The sequence below is a fragment of the Bombus pascuorum genome, chromosome 1 (assembly GCF_905332965.1).
Source record: "Bombus pascuorum chromosome 1, iyBomPasc1.1, whole genome shotgun sequence".
In the NCBI taxonomy this organism is placed as follows: domain Eukaryota; kingdom Metazoa; phylum Arthropoda; class Insecta; order Hymenoptera; family Apidae; genus Bombus; species Bombus pascuorum.
The window spans coordinates 5,249,135-5,266,988 of record NC_083488.1 but is presented as its reverse complement, the minus strand read 5'-3'; the positions used below and the strand labels follow the sequence as shown (position 1 = coordinate 5,266,988).

The 17,854-nt window shown below is 41.7% G+C and overlaps 1 protein-coding gene across 5 annotated transcripts in view; it reads right to left on the bottom strand.

The window, feature by feature from the left end:
• Positions 1–11,488, bottom strand: part of LOC132910182 (calcium-transporting ATPase sarcoplasmic/endoplasmic reticulum type) — a 55,846-nt gene extending 44,358 nt beyond the window's left edge. For 2 of the 5 annotated variants that reach the window (XR_009658709.1, XM_060965868.1), the window contains exons 1-2: positions 7,372–7,780; positions 6,664–6,851 (exon numbers count right to left, since the gene is read on the bottom strand). Coding sequence is in view for 2 of the 5 variants with exons in the window: in XM_060965868.1 (XP_060821851.1) it covers positions 6,664–6,781 (118 nt within the window). In the remaining 3 variants the exon portion in view is untranslated. Of the gene's footprint in view, positions 1–6,663; positions 6,852–7,371; positions 7,781–9,421; positions 9,640–11,060 lie in introns of those variants that run through there. The other 3 variants (XR_009658722.1, XR_009658723.1, XM_060965956.1) reach the window with 3 other exon arrangements.
• Positions 11,489–17,854: the final 6,366 nt, after the last annotated feature.

The following is a 17,854-nucleotide window of genomic DNA, read 5'->3' as shown; positions in this document are numbered from 1 at the left end:
AAAAGAAATTAATATCCATATGTTCGTGGCATTGATCTCGAATCGGGAATAAAATTTGAATGCGCAAATTGAAAGATGATTGCTTCACCTACAACGCGTGTTTCGTTCTGCGACACAACCATATACGACATTAACATGTATGTGTTAAAAATTACACGAGTTAAACTAAAAATAGGCCCCAGATTTAAACGGACGCGAAACAAAGCCCTTTTAATTAAAAGCTTCGCAACACAGCAACCCCAGCGATTCCAAATTTTGACGAACGAGCCTCTGACACTTAACACGGTCGATTTACCATCGAACAAAGCGGATATCGCGACCTATTATTCGAACGTTGTTTCGCTAGCCTGCGCGAAATCCAGACTGCAATTTATCCTTTCGTGAAGAGACGGTTGAGACTTATTTGCATCGTACCTTGGCGAGTTTACTGTCGCCACGTTGGCGCGCTTTCAATCGCGAATTAAAAACCGCTCGTAACGCGGCAGCCGATGCGAGAAACGACTCGTTCGCGAGCACCTCCGTGTCGACGTCCGCCTTCGAATATTTCTGGAACGGAATAAACGAAGCGCGAAACGTATACGCGCGTTGTATATTCTTCATAAGCGAAGATCACACGGGGCTACATAATAAATCCGTTTCTATTGACTTTCTTAGTTTTACATTACTTCGTCGGTGAAGTTGGAAAAAGAGGCAACAGATTTTACCATACGATGACGAAACGCCACTTGCTCTGTCGTTTACGCTTAGTTAAAATTTCCCTCCGATTTAACGTAATTTAGTAATGAAAATTTATTTTCACTGCCAAACACCCGAGAAAAACAAAGTTCAATTTAAATCAATTTAAATTTAAATTTAAATCTCGTAACAGCCTAAGAAGAATAAGAATTTCACTTAAAACCAGGGAAGACTTCACACATATTTGAACGTGTCCTGATAAATGAGAAAATGTTAGATAGGACAAGGAATTATCGCGAGAAAAGGGATAATTCTTGCAGATCGTGTATGCTCGAAGTGAGAAAAAGCGAGAAGACGAATCGTTTTCACGCGTTGTAATTGCAACATTGGAGAGAACAGAAGATTGCTTGTACGATCGCACAAAGTCGGGATGATGTAATTAAACGATCGGAAAGGCGAATCCAGAGACAATAGTCGATAATGTTCGAGCGTAACACGGTGTATTAACCCCGGTCGCGATATCGTTTATCGAGTTTCCGCGATAATCGATGTGGGTCGCACGTGCAACAAGAGGATCCGCGAAGTCTCGTGACTTCGAACAGATCCTTTCAAACGAAACGTGCGAGAACGTCGAGTGCTCTGTACCTAAGAAATGTCCTGTTTTCAACTCTGCTGTCGAAGATGGATAGGCTCTAAGAAATTAATTGTTTAATCTCGTTCGTCTATTAATTATCTACAGTATATTACAGACGAGAAATCATGGATTATAAGAATCAGCAAGATCTTATTGTACAAACTGTTCATCTTCCAATAGATAAAATAAATAGAATTCCACTGTACGTTGTTCGCGTACGAACGAGCCAATATTCGAATATGGAAACACGCGAATAAGCAAATAAACGAAAATAAATGATCATAATGTGAAAAATGAAAAGATCTCGGTAACCTGTAGCAGATAACAGGTAATCTGTGTACCTGAAGCGATTCGCGTTCAATCATTTCCGATGCATTTCATAATTGGTATAAATAACCAACGCGGTGGCATTCGAGGAAAATGAGATCAGCCACGAAAGAATTCCGGCTAATCGAATCGAATTAATCCCGGAATTCGAATGCACGAGATCCAATTTTAGCGTTCAACGTTTTCCAGTCGCAGCGGGTTCTTCGCAACTATGAAGGACCGTTGTGCAAGCAACGTAACGAAACCGTGTGTAGCCTTGTCTGTTCGATTAATGCGCCGGATCCTAACGTTTCTTGGACGATGGACGAATTAGAATGCCGTCGTTCAACAATTATAGAAACCGCCTTCTAAACGACCAAAATCCAAGAGAAATGGACCTCCGTCCAGCCGAGCCTGTCCCTCTCTGTAGATACGTGCTTTATTTTCGTAAACGAAAGATGATACTTGGCGGCGCGAAATCGTCTATTTTGCGTAGGCTTCGTAATCGACGATCGTAACGCTCGAATTGGCGGTCGCCTGGTCGAAAATCGTGGATTTACCCTGTGATTCGTGGGCTCGTAAGCGCGAAACTATAAATTCTAACGGTAACGAGACGCTAGTTTCGGTGTTTCCATTTCGTCTTTCAGACCGCGGACATTTGCACTTTGCCGATCATTCGGATGATACGTCGCGAAATGGATTATTCCGTGTTAAAGTATCGCGTAAAACACTAAGGGCCTTTTCGTTTGTCGAAAGGAGAGCGAAATCGGAGCATAAAAATTCGAGGATTTACGAGGGTTAAATATACCCTTTACATGCGGTAAGTGCAATCATCAAAGAATAATTTGCTGTAGTTCTAAATACGACAGGATATTTATATTCCTTTAAAATGGATTCGAGGACTCGATATAACGTTTACGCGTTAAACGCAATCACGAAAGAATAATTTACCGTTGTTTTAAACGTACAAAGAAGTTTATGTTCCTCTAAAATGAGAAATCAACGGAGGTTCGTCAATTGTTTGATGATCGATAAAGGATGATTATGTAAGTAACAATCTTGCTATCTTCGAGATAGTTGCGCGTTAACGACTACGATATTCTTTATGCGAGAGAATTCCTTATTTGTTAAAGTATAACCGCGGGAAACGAGAAACGATACGTAACTATTGTAGCTCGCTCGTAGTATTTAAATCAAGAAATACGGAGAATGGAATTTTTACAGATTATTTTTACTCTTACGAACAAACTGTGCAACGCTTGGCTCCACGTCCCAGAATCAAATATTTAAAAGCTTCTTCCACTCCGTCACGAATTCTTCGAAACTTTAAAAAAAATTCCATCGCTGCGGATAATACGATAATTTCGAAGAACTCTCGATCGGAACTAAACCCAGCGCAACCGTAATACGAAATAAACAAATTCCACGATATTGCACGTTCACAACCGACAAGTTTATACCTCACGAATCGACGACCACCGGAATCAGCAAGATTCTGACTCGCAGAATGCAAATTGGAAAATATGTACGTCATTAAGAATGAACGATCATGGTCGCGAATCAACACGATTGATAATCCGATAATCGCTGACTTTTCCGAAAGACGTTAGATACGATCGTACAAGCGCGTCAATGGCTGGCTGACAATCACATAGTAACGTAAGATAGTTCACTGTTATTTTCATAAAAATATCCATAGCGTTGTAAGTACGTAGCGCTGTAGTGAATAACGTTCTACATTTATTATTAGGAAAATTCATTGTACTTGTATTGAATCATAAAAACTTATCACGTGAAAGGCTAAAGCTATAATTGAATTATGAAACTCGAGGAACGATATTCGTAAGGATTGATATACGCCACCGTTCATAAACATCAAGATATTTATAGAACGTTCAAACATTATCTATGCGAAATTAAGACAGAAGTTCTAACTCCACCCTACATAAATAAAGTTTGCCTGTTCAATATTAGAATAGTCTCATTTTTATATCCATTACGTTCCTCAATTATTACTTTCAGTTTTCACATTCTTATTATTAGTTTATCTATCGTATTCGCTTTTATTTAGTACAAATTACAAATAAACTTGTTCAACAGTTTTTTTAATAAGAGTAAGATCGCGAAGGCCAGCGTACGATCGTTAATTCGTCATGTGCCTTTTATTACACCTACTAATCTCTGTCCATGTGGAATAATACTGACTCGTGCAAATAATTTGGAAAAATTTCTAGAGCGTTGGCTTATACAAAACACGGCGTTCTAATTGATTAATCGCTTCCGTAAATCAACTGGAGCCATTCATCGCGTTTTATATAAAACCAGATGCTCTAATATTTATAGACGGAAATGTACGTGACTGAATTCAAATTTTCTACATTTTCACTTACACCACTAGGATTTTCAGGCCACGATTTGCTGCAGGAGCTCGCATTCGTCACGGCGACGACAAATTGTCCGATGGACTTTCAAAGCTACCGAAGATGCGTGCAAAATGCGAATCGTTATCTGCGTTTTATCGAGTTCTCGTACGATCGAGATCGTTTTTAGATCGTATAAATCGTCGTGATTATATTTATCAGCGTAGCTCGCTCGAGGAGCGCGAGAAGAATATCTGGTACTCGATGTTTAGCCAACTAAACGAGCGTTCTGGGAAAATAAACGATGAATGCCACGTGCGATTGCTCGGCACGATTAATTTGGCACCGCGATAACGAAAAGAGAAAAGGCTGTTTCATCCTCGTAACGGTTCTTCTTTGCGTGTCTCGCGAACGTGATCCAAGCGTATTTCGCCGACCGTGAACTCATTCATGATCGTAGAATCGGATCGATGGCGCGTTAACTGGTTTCGATATCGAATTGGAAAGTGTTCGTGACGGAGACAACAGGTGTACGTGTCACGCTGTTGCGAACCTCTTAACCTTTTCACGACCATTCAGAGAAAATCCTGGCTGTGGATTAAGGACACTTGTATGCATTCCATGTTCGTGACAGTGCCGTGTCATTGAATATAACGTTTAGCTGGATACGTTATCGAAGTAATATACGACAGATAGAACGCGTATCGAAAGTGAAAAAGCGTTGAGAATGGTCTTTGTAGCAGAAAATATTTCAAACTGAAAGCATTAAAATGTTCTCTCTGATATATTTTTTACACGCGATTTGCTGCAGAATTTGCTGTGAAAATTGAATGCACGCGTAATTATATAAATCGAAACATAATTTTAAAAACGTAGGATAACTCGGTTGTTCGTAATCAATACTTATTGTCCCCGAACGATTCACGTTACTTCCACGTTCTTTCTCTAATTGGAGCACAGAAACGCTGTCCAAGGTAACAAAAAGTAAGCACGAAACAATCCATGTAATCGATTTTCCAACAGTAACATCAGTCTATTAGCTTTTCCACGTCGTTCCGAATTCACGAGATTTCAAATAGAAAAATGAAAGAACACGTGGGGAGAATACAGACCATCGCATTAATGAAAAATTGATAAAAGATCACAGACATTCGACCGACTCAGTCGATCGAAATGGACGACAAATTAAATATTAGCGAAGTAGGTCGTGCTTTCTTTCGATAAATATTGTAATTTTCACAGACGAGACGTTTTCAATATGAAAACCGCGTTAAATTGCGCGTGATCGTACGTTAAACGCGTCTCGGATCGATTTTACGTCAACCCGCAGGTATTCCCGGCTGCTTCAGAAAAGGTGCAACGCATATCTTCCGACTGGTCGTCCGTGAATGCCACGATACTAATGATTCAAGGCCACTATTGACAATCCACGACCTATTATTATTTTCAAATACGACGTCGAGCTACGAACAACCTTGCTTAGTTCTTCTCGTTTCCTTTCAATTTTAACGTCGATTGTTAGCTAAAAAAAGAAAAAAAGAAGTAAACTAAAGAACGTATCTCCTGACTCGACGAGGAATGAAATTGAAATTGGTATTGGTATTGGAAATGGAAATTCATATAGAGAATCGTTTCATAAGGCAAACCAACATTACGAATAGCTTATCGAATTTTTATCGGGTACTTAATTCCGACGTTATCGTTCGATGCTATTGTCGACCACTCTTCTTTCTCTTCGTATATATACATACATTGTCAACAATCATGATTTCAATAAGTGGAGAATACATGTAATAATGGAATTTAAAGTAATACCATCTAAATGGAAACGTTTAAATATTTTCTAGTACACAAGAAACCTACTTTCGAGAGTGCTATTTTTAATATTCTACAAATGTGTTACCTCGTAAAAAGAATGATCGATCTAAGACATACTTGCCATGGATCTGTATAATATAGCATAGAAATATTTGGTGTTCTTGTGCAAAATAACATTCAGAAATGTCTGTGCTTTTGGTAGCTTCAAAGTGATTAGAAGAATAACTGTTATATTGGATGAAAGACACCCTCATAAAAGTATAATACTGACGTTCAGAAGCGGCAGAATGATTCAGGGCATTTTACCGATGCGGGCCATTGAGGAAACTTCGAACACGTGTACCAAAGGACTGGCAGTGGAACCGTGCATGGTGGGGATAAACATCGCGCGTCGTGCACGAACCAATGCTCTAGCAGCTAGCACCCAGTTAGATAGTCACTATGCTTTTACCGCGCTGCTCGACAAAGTCCAGAAAATAACTTCGTGATACATCGAACTTTTACAGTGTAGCATGGCCCCCAAATTTGTATCTTCAAACTCTTTTCGTTTTACAAATTCTTTATATATGACGGATATTGTAATAAATATGAGATTTAAATCTTCTTCTATCTAACTTATATATTGAATACTACAAGTAGGATATTATGCTACCACCGAGTACTATGCTACTGCTACCATTTTGTGTGTCTGTTACATTTGGACAATAAACGATACTTAATCAGTATTTAATACGATCCTACAAACGCAAGATTGATTTGTAACATACGTAAAGTTTACGTAGGTAATGGAAGCAAAGACTATTGCACGTACGAACCAATAATATCGAAGCTTAAGATGAAGATAATTGTAAGGAACAAGAAGTTACTTACCATTGAGACCATATTTCTCCTGGTTCCTCTTAACTTGGTCAAGAGATAATCCTTTGTCAGCATCGACATTAAAGAAATTTACCACCTCGTCCACTGTTTTGCAATGACCGTCCTCCATGGTTACTTCTGTATTAGTCACTAATTTTATCTGTTCAGTGACTGTCCACGTTCATTCACACTGCAATTTTCTGTAATTCAAACAGACGATCAATTATAGATTATTTGTTCTTTCAAATAAATATTCATTTTCTTTGCAACATGCACAAACAAACTGATCTGTTCATTGCATAAATATCAACTGCAAATAACAAATATAATCAATTATTGAAAATAGCAGAAATTATTAAATAACCAGACAAACAAAATGATTCTACAAAGACACGTTTCGATGCACTTTAATTTTAATTGTTTTCAGAGCTGAAATATAATCAAAGAAAGCTATACTCCTTCAGATAAATCCTAAACACTTCGTAAGACCGTAAGAATACATGGTTTGCAGAAACTTGTCGAAATAAAGATTCCCAGAAAGCGGAGCTTAGATAAAGACGATGAGGAAAAATCACCGCGTGCTCGCAATTACGAGCCAAACCGTTTCAGGTTATACCTTTGTCGTGTAACGAAACTTTTCAAGGTGTACGCATCGTGGTTTTTTCTGATCGTTCAACACGAAACGTACGAAGTTCGATAACAGAACAGAACTAAACTCACCGGGGACCAATACGAAGTATTCGTTGGCGACGTGTCACAGAGAAATTACGTTACGGCTGTCGAATATTTAGGTTAGCTACAGGTCCCTAAGATGCACTCAAGCACACAGCGAGAGAGAGAGAGAAAGAGAGTGAGAGGGGGGGAAGGAGCGAGAGAGAAAGACGAAGAAGAGAAAAAAATGAAACGAACTGGCACGAACAAACTTGCCGGACACTAAAATGAAAAGTTCTACGGCCGGTTAACGACGTATCACGATACGCGGGCACAGAAATTTAAGACGCTCGTCATTTTCTTCACGATATATTTCCCCTAAATGCTAAGCAAACCTCCTCTTCCGTGAGACTGACACAGCGAACGGCAAATCATTGCACACGTGCGCCACCTCGCGGAATGCGCCATTAACAAGTTGCAGCGTAGTTGCCCGCGCGCCGTCTACAATGCAAACGTAATTATAAACATAAATATCCAGTTAATCGAGATTAATTAACGCGTTACGATTACTCCATATGAATGGCCCTTCACTTTTCAAATTATGGAATTTCTATAAAGACAAGTTGTTCGTTCACTTTCGTATTTCGCAAAATCCACGTCACAGCGCGGCGCACCGTGTAGTATGAAAATGCGTGCGAGTCGAATGAACCGAGCATGTGGAGCGACGCCATTGGCTGGACAGCGTTCGTCAAGTATGACGCACTCAGCTATTTTCAGTCTTCTGCTAGTCTATTTCCTTGGCGCGTATTTTAAGACATTCAAAGGACATGGCTAATATTCTCGTTATATAACTATTGCTCTTATAATTTCATTTCGATCGCTTCGGTCGATGATTCGCGACGGAGCGTTGATTTTCGCGCCGTTCGACAATTTTCGCCCGATTAAATACGGCAACCAGGTAATCGAATCGACACATGATCGTTAGGTGGTTTCGTTATATAACTAAGCAATCGGGTGTCTGTAGATTGTATGAAATTTTTGAAACCCGTTACATAACCTAACGAAGGATGACTCGACAATATAGATTTGTTTTGCATCCGAATCTTTCTTGCATTTAATCGATCACGAATAAAAGATCGATATTTCATCGATCGTTGAGTCAACCTTGTTCAATTTGTCGTTCGTCTTGCCAAATGAGATGATGTTATGTAATATATCAGTATCGAAGTGTACAATATGCAACGTTCACGCGCCTGCCTAAAATTGGGCCTGTAACTTTTCACTGTTACAGTAACAATAATTCATCGGACCGTAGTAGCGGTAGTCGTTAAACTGAACCGAGTACATCGAATTATTTTAAACATCATAAACCAGTAAGCTTTCACGACGCAGAAGCTGCAACTACTACTAATGTATGGTTCTATTACTAATTCAAATAAATACTTGAAAGAAAAAAAGAGAAAACACTTATATCAAACAATTTGCTCAACGATAATCCGAAACTTCCAGTCAACGATTTTTTTTCACGTTCCTCGACTATATATGCGTTTGAATACACATATTCATACGTAATATATACACACGTAGATTCAAGTACCAACAAAAAGAAGAAAAGAAGTAAAACAATTTCAAGAAACAATTCTGTTTGTTTGTGATTATTAAAACGACACGTTAATAGGAAGAAATACACGCGAAGCTAGTATGGACGACGAGTTTCCGAAAGTCATTGGAACGTCGCACGCTCAAGGTCAACGTCGCGGCGACTTAAAACTCGGATGGAGTGCAAAGGTCGCACAGCCAGTGCAGCAAACGCCGAAGCCAAGGTTAGCGCTAAACTTAAGTGTGAATGGAAGAGCGGTGACTAGCCGGGAGACTCGATCGGGGTTACGGCCGTTGGAATCAGTCACCGGGCAGACTCCGCGTCTCCGGAACTCGACCTGTAATCCTATTCACCCGAACAAGTTCCACAACCGAAACCCCTGATCTTACACGATAAGAAAAAAAAATTCCAACGAGTCCTCGACGTCGGATTTCAACTCCTTCCCCCCCTTTCTCTCTCTCTCTCTCTCTCTCTCTCTCTCTTACTGTTTCGATTAAAAAATCTACAATTCGAACGTACGGAGATATTCAAGGGATCCTATCAACCAATCCTTTTGACGTTGATGCGTTCGATCGTCCTGTGGCTACGGGAAACCTGAACAAGCAACGATCATGATCAAAAGTCGCGATTGGAAATGACTTGAAAGAAAGTCGCGCGCCAAAATGGACGGACGAAGAGGACAGACGGTTGGTCGACTGCGGAACACTTGGGAACCGGTCCGAAACACCGTCCGGACGATCAGCTCGCTCGAACGCCCGGGACGCGACTAACCGGCCAAATCGCGCGCGCCCCAGCGGACCATTTTAGCACGTCTCTGACGACGACTTCCTAATTATTTTGGCAGAGATGGCCAGCAGCCACTGATTTCCCTACCCCTCCCATCCTTAGCCGCTACGTTCGTCTCTATCTCACCAGCTACCCCTGTCCCTGTTCTACGCATCGAATCCCTCTTCTTATCTACCAAATTCTATCCCTGTTCTTATTTTCTTTCTCCTGTTTCCTTCCGTTTTCTTCTCGCCCACTGTCAAGAACGATTTTTTGCCAAATTTTCTGCGATACGCCAACCTCTACTTTCAAATAATTTTGATTTTGCGAAGAGACTCGCTTAATTGCAGTTTCTTAACTCTTGGATTAATGAAACTGTTATTGGTTTAATTTGCTCTGATTCTAGCAGTTACGAAGATGTACGTAAGGACGGAGCAAACAGGATGAATCATTTGAATTAAAACAGGCTTATATGTTAATAGCATAATTGTGTTAGGTAATAGATTGACGATGATATAATATTGGGGATGGTTGACGGCGTGGCAGAACAGTTTCTATTTGAAGATGAGATGCAACACGGTGGACGAGCTATAAAGATAGGAAATGTAGTACGTTTGTTGGCAAACAAGTAGAGGTCGTGTTTGTATGTAACGTGAGCTTCACATCGACACGTCTTCGATGAAGTAACATAGGCTATGTTAGTTTGGCTGGCTACTTAGGCTAGTGATACACTTTCGAATAAGCAACATTCGCTGGACGCCGATTTGATATACGTCACTAAATATCTATGACAACATGAAATCGAGCGTATAACATGACGAACGATCGCCTTTCGAAACTTTCGGTATCTTCACCCGCGCAGAAATTGTTCCTAAATTTATCCCTCTCGTACGATCCTATCTACGAGTACTGACTTATCAAATTCTTCGCGCGGTCCTAATCCTCGAACGTATTCCATCGAATTTTCCACAATTTCGAAATAGATTTTATCGGAACGAAATGCCCTCGAATTTCCAAGTTCAAGTCGAAGACCCTTTCGAGATCTTTGTCACTGTACACCGAACGGAGCATATCGAGTACGTCGATTCGACCGAACACACATATCTCTTTCGAGAAGCATCGGACATCGACGAAAAACAGCGTACGATCTTTCACGCTGTTCGTTAAGAGATCCACAATAGAACGATTTCACGGCCTCCCTCGGCTAAGTCCCCTTCGGCTTTTTTCGGTCACACAACACTGATCTCGTCCGATCGTCGTTTTCTTTTCTACCGATTCAGTCGATTTTCGTATCACACTGTGTACATGTATCGTCGTCACAAAAACACTATGGATATCTGGGAAACCTCCTGTGTTCACCTGTTGGTTGTACTCGCGCGGCAAGCAGACTTACCAATGCTTCGTCTTCTTGTGCTTGGCTCCGGGCTGTTGTTTCCTCACCGAATCGATTTCTCGAAGGAAACCGGCACCGGTGCGGCTGGGTCCCGGTCGCACTTTGCGATTCTACGATCGGCCGCGCGTTTCTTTCGCGTTGTACGACGAACAGTGCGTAGAAGAGTACCGTGAAAACTGGTAAAGTAAGCGAAAGAGAAGGCGGCGAGTGTGTCACACTGCGGCGAACTTTTGCGAGGCCTGTCTCTCCCCGGTTGATGCGACGATCCCGATTACAGACTCGCTACTCCTCCCTGAACATCGTACCGTGAGAACGCGCGCTTTCCTCTGGTTCCTTTGCTTTCCTCTTTACATGAAGGGTGGTCGAGGGCGAAAACAAACAAACATTCAAAGGGCAACGCCTGCGCTGCTCAACGAAACGAAGCGACGAACCTCGCCGAAATTCCTTTAAATAGTCCGTAGGCGTCGCTACCTGGCGGCGAGACACCGAACGAGGGAAAACTCTGGCCGGAAGCCAGTGGTCCCGGCGGCCGCCGCACAGCCTCCCGGTTCGCTTCTCGTCGCAGTTTTTTCCATTTAACCTTCGAATTTCACCAGCACACGCTTGGGTTCGGAAACCAGCTCGCCGTACCTGCTACTTACCAGCCTTAAATTTGTGTCGCCAGAGTTACGCGAAAAGCTACTACTCCAGGTAGTAGTTCGCTCCAGCGACTTCCGGTACCGGAACACCACGGCCGCCATTGCGAAAATCCCTCGCGTTGAACTTTACCACTTAGAAGCGATCGCTTCGCGTACATTTCCCCCCCGTGTAGATTTGGAATAAATTACGTTCGTGCTTCTGCTTGCGATCTGTGCGTAGAAAATATCAGAATAAGCGTAGCTTGAAATGGTATCTACGTGTTAATTGTTTCATAGAGCAATAATAAAGATACTGGTTTCCTTCAAGGTGGAATGCCGATGGTATCGCTGTTCCTTCCTTCTTTTTGAGATGGTTTCATAGCCAGGTTCGGGGTGCCTCTTTTTTAAATATGATGTAAGACAGAAGAATTCAATGACCTCAAATAGAATTACGTCGAAGCAACTCAAGGTCCCGTAAGCGGCAGATTCGAACTTTTTAAGATCACCATGTTCTGCCAGTATTTTCGGATAACCCTGAAATTTCATCATTTCTATTTCATTATATTCGTCGCGTACGAAGCAGAATAATTAATTTCCGAGTAACTTCGCGCATGTTTCTGCTCCGCGACATCCACATTAACGCGAATCAAGGATTTCTGTTTCCAAAAATTCCGATTCACGATTTGCGCGTGTGATCCTGATCGGGATCCTTCAGATTCCACTTATCGTCTGAGTGGAGGATCCACGTAAGATCCAGGTTTTAACAAACGATCAGCCAGTTCCCCGATACACAATGCTCTTATTGGAAACGTTCAAGGTACGCGTTTTTCTCAAGATCGAAAATAGGTGGTTGGCGTATGTCCAAATGCGATATCAGCTAGAGCCTCGAAGACAATCCATCGACTACGACCCCCAACCGATGGGTAACATCGCGGGGCATTTATTATCTCGCCGGTGATTAGCAACGTTCGGGGCAATCAAGGGCCGAACACGACGATGGATCGATCATGTTCCATGGACAAAGGACGCGAGCAACGATTGGCGAACCTTGCTCCGTTCCCTCTCGTAGGAACCGCGGCTGGTTATGTAATTATGGTCCAATACGCGGCGAACCTAAAATAAGATCGTGCCATTTTCGTTTCTGTAATTGTTCCACACTAATTTCGTTGTCTCGACAAGCCGACCGACTTCTGCCGCTCCGGAACCTCTTCCAATCGGAAATCGCTCGCCAACGTTCAACGTCCTTGTCGCCATTCCGCCAAATTTTCCATCCACCGAATCGTCCATTTCGTTCACCCACGAACATCGTCAAATAAATACTCTGAATCTTCTCAAGGACGGTAGAGAATACGTAGACCCGGCTGTCAATCATAGGCCGTTCGTTTAAGGTTTAATTGAAATGGACTTTATTCACCCTTTGACCACGACGTACATGTAGCTTTAAGAAGCGACTTGCTTGCTGACGTAGATTAGAGGCATGTCATTTTTAATTGACTTCGGTTTTCGTAGAAACGATATGTCTACGAATATAGTTGTTGTTTGCCGAGTTCCTGCACATACATCACATTTATCTTCACGTGCAGGATTATGTCAGCTTAGTAAGAAATAAGCTATACCGATCCAAATTTACCCGACGTAGGTAATACGTCTTTCGTACTTAGCCGAAGCATTAAATTCCTAATTAAATTGCGTGACTAGAATGTCGCAATTTCGTTGCGACATTATATCGGCGAATAAAACTTTCTAACCGTTTCGAACATCCAACCTATATAAATCTAACAATGGTATATTATTCTGTTATAATATCAAAAAATATCGCAGTAGGAAGACAAATTATAAGACGAAAAGCGGAGTTTCGCAAGTTGAATTTCTACCGAAAAGAAGGAGGTACGAAGCTAAAACGGTGTTGCGTCTAACCCCACAAGTCCCTCGGTTCGAGATTCTGCTTCTTCGATCCTACATTCCCATGCAGTAAGGTTCGCGTACCAGCAACATTATTCATAGATAGGAGCAGAAAAGAAGCATTAGCCGCCCACGCGACGACGTTTCGAGTATAAAGTCTGGTTCATATTACTTAGGTTTCTTCTCTTTAACTCCAGCCGAATAAAATAAATTTCAAGTTGCTTCACCAGCACGAAAGAGAGACGAGTTTTCTTTCGATTCGACTTCTCCATCCTTTTCGATCTTCCATTTAAAGGAAATACCAGTTCCTTAGGTGTATTCCCGAACTTTTAACCATTCGCTCATAGTTTCTTTCGTCCTGACACGTTCATACTCTGTACCATTATCCTTCTTCGTACTCTATGCTACCACAACCTTTACTGTCATTTCATATTTCTAGCAAACGCCACCTTCCTCGACACCGTTTTAGACGCTCGAAATTGAGTTGCTTGTAGTATCAAACGACGTCAGGTTAGTCTAACATCGTTTAATTGATCCAAAGGACGCTGAAGCGTCGAGTAAACGAAACAGGTTGACAGCCAGGTGACTTGAATCCAAAGTCGAGTAACTTGACTAATGTGAACGAGGCCTAAGAGGAGGAGGGCCGAAGTGCGCGAAGCAACGGATGGGGGCCGAAGGCGAAGAAGAAGGAAGAGAAGAGCCGCGCAACGGTCAACGTTCTGCTTCTTGCGCGGATTCTAAATACATTTTAATATATGAGCGCGTCGTGCTCGACTCGCGTAGCGTTCGTCGTCCATGAAAACTTGGTACGCGTTAAATCCGTTCCATCCAGGCCAGCTGATCGAGGCGAGGGCCTTCGATCGCGCGCATCGCGCCGAAAATCGGAAATAAATATATTACCGGCCGATCAGAAATAAACTACGCACGGTGCCGGGCTAAACGTAGAACAGATCGAAACGCAAACTCGATTCCGGGGAGATAGCGGTGATCGATGGGAAATGTCGCGTCCTCCGAGTGAACGAAGAGACGAGGTCGACCGCGAGGACGGTCAGGGATTTCGGAAAGAGTTCTGGAAGGTCGCAGTTCCTCGAGTGTTTCTACCTACTTCGTTGATTGCAACATACTATATGGCTAACGAACACCGTGTAAAGGATACCAAAGAAGGTGATTAACCTGCGGATCGGATCGTCCCTTTGCCATGCAGATCAGCGATAGTTAATTCTGGATATACGGGATGATCTAAAAATGCTTCTCTTTCAGGAACTACTTTGAATCGGACGCTTTCTTCTGGCGGATTAAAGAAGGTAAACGAGAGCATGAAAATCTATGGACCTTAAATATACGTAGTTCCTGTATTTTTCGATCGTTTATTTTGTCAACTTTTTATTATCGCATAGATAAAAATATGCGATAATATTCTAACGATTTCGAGATGATCCTAATGTCTTCTCTAAGCGAATCATGTACATATTATTTCTTTCGTATTAACCACTTATCCCCTTTAATGTCCTACTCAAAACCTAATTTCTAAGAGATATACTTGAATATTTATAAATCGAACGAATCATGTGTAATAAGTTACGAGCGATTGACAAAGATAAGTATCATATATCGAAGCAAACGCGAAATATCGTAAAAAATCGCGTTCTCGCGTAAAAATGGAAATTTCGCGTGGAAGAGAATTTATTATAAAACTACCGACTAATGAATCAATCGCGTGCAGAATATCGCGTGTCAATTGCATTTCACCAGCAATTTAAGCTTCCGTAGCACGATGTACATCCGTGGCTTTTACGAAACAACGGAAGTTTGGCATTGGATGTACGTATCATCGATAGAACTATACGCCAATCAGTCGAGTCTCGTAAAAGGTACACGAGCAGTCGGTATTCTCTCATTATAACCAACAAAAATAGACATCGTTATTTCGTCGCTTACACGAAGCCGCGGTTTAAAGCATGGCTTTATTTTTAGGTAAAACATAAAGCGTTACGTAAACGTCGAACAGCGTACCGACGTTTCGGGACATTTTCGCGCGAATCTTCGTTTTTCCCTTTTCTCTTTCGCCGTTCGAAACTTTCCACGAATATCATCGATCCGTTTCTTTCTAATTGCGACGTGTTTAAATTTTTATGTACGAACGATACTTTTCACAATAATGTAGCGTTTTCTTTATTTGGAATCTGATTGAAAAAATCCACGTATTCTGTCTTACACGCGTCCTTACACGTTGCCAATTCCACGTTAAAAATACATGTTTTTTCATTTGAATGTAACAAATACCGATAACGTTAAGTACGCAATTATATTTAATATTAATTCGTCTTAATCAACATTGTAGATTTATCATGTATTTTCAAAAAATTCGTATCTTCGAATTTATCAGGTTATTCTCTTCTCCGGCTATTTTCAACTTCTTTTTCTAAATTTCTAAATTTCCAAAATACTTCTTTCTAGCCACGAGGTAATAAGAAAATCATAAAAACGATTTTTATTTTCCTCTGTAACTTCCTCTTCTATAATTAGATTTACCACTGTTTATTAATGTAAATTAAACAATCTAACTCAGTCGCCAGCTAATAGCGTCTACCAATTCCGATCTCTAGAGATTCAACGTATTCGCGTTTACGATTCGGATTTAATGCCTCCATCGGACTCTGCCCCTAACGAGGTTCCATTAAGTGGAACATGTGTTTCGAAAGCTTTGATAGTCCATGTTAGCGTGAATCTCATCGAACAGACCCTGGAAATAGCGTGGGACACGCGCTAGTTGCCTGAAACTCGACAAGTCCGATTTTATTTATGAACGGTTTTATAAATGACGTGCTAAACATCTACGATGACATCGGACGTCAGGCATCGGATGATCCATAGGATTTGCCCCGAAATGAATCTTCCAACAATAAGGAGAAACACGTTATTTCTATTAGAGAAAAGTTGAGACGTAATCTGCAATAAAATCTCGAGTGTATTTGACATCTGCGTGGCTAAAGAAAAACAAACGTGCTCGCGCAACCAGAAATTTAAACGAAACTCTGTGCTAAATTCTCTCGTATCTACCTTGTCGAATGGCACAACAAACGATACTTCCGCTCGTTCATTGAAATTTTAGGTCTGTCGATTATCACGAATTTCGACCGCGATATTTTTTCTCCCAGCTATCGTCTTTGCTACCCGATCTTTCTTACCGAGGGACCGTTCTCAAATTCCCGATCGATCCGATTAATCGATTCCTCCGTTAATTCAAATTTCACTGTTATCAAGAAGAGACCGACGTTGGAACCGTCGATGAGAACTGTCAGGTTTATAACTTGGCAATTGCTTGGTTAAACCAGACCTTCTCGTTTCCGAATTTCACGGAAGGCATTCGACACGGAGCATCTTAAATCGATCGTCCTTTCATTACTCTTCACCGATGGTATTCTTCAACGTCTGCTGAACGTTGGATCAAGTCTACGTTAATCAAATAACTCGCGAACGATAAAGTTTACTTGCGAAACTTCGTATGGCTCGTTGTCAAATTTATCGTTTCCGTACTTGCTTCTAACTGCTAAAATCTCACCGATAACGTCAGTTCGGACGTGCAAGCGAAGCTGCCACTTGCGATCTTCCTAAAACGGTCAGCAACGAAAAATGCACTCGAGAAACGGTGAAATAAGAAAATAATCTGAATCATCGAGAATACTCGTACAGCAGGTGACGATGTGACGCAAGGGGAAGCAGGAGAAAGAACGGAGCCGAACCGTTTGGTTCGGTCAGCCAACAAATCACGTGGAACGCGAGACGCACGGTCCCTGAAGATTTACAAGCGAGGCATCGGGAGGATCAAAGTTGAGACTTTGGATGACAGATAGGGGTTACGGGAGGGGCAGAGCGCGCGAGATACGTCTATTCTGGATTCTGGCAACAATAATGCCCGCCAGGGACAGCGGACAGCGGACAGAGTGGACCAACCGTAACACACGCGCCTCGTTCTCCCGCGAACAACTAATAACGCGGCTCGTACAAAGGCCGCCTGGTCTAATTTCGTATTATCCTGCGCGTCGCTTGCTAAAAATACAAAACCAAAAAGCCTGGGTACGTTCACTTTTTAACAAGGAAGCGAGGAATTTTGCCGGTTGACGAATGCTTCGACGATAACATCAAGCGAGATTGTCGACCGAACGGATGATGGAGAATGGCGAGCTGGACTCTGCTTGCAAACATTCCCGAGAATGATTTACGATCCTGTATATAATCGAAGGATATAAATCGTGCAGCTTCCTGGAAGACGAA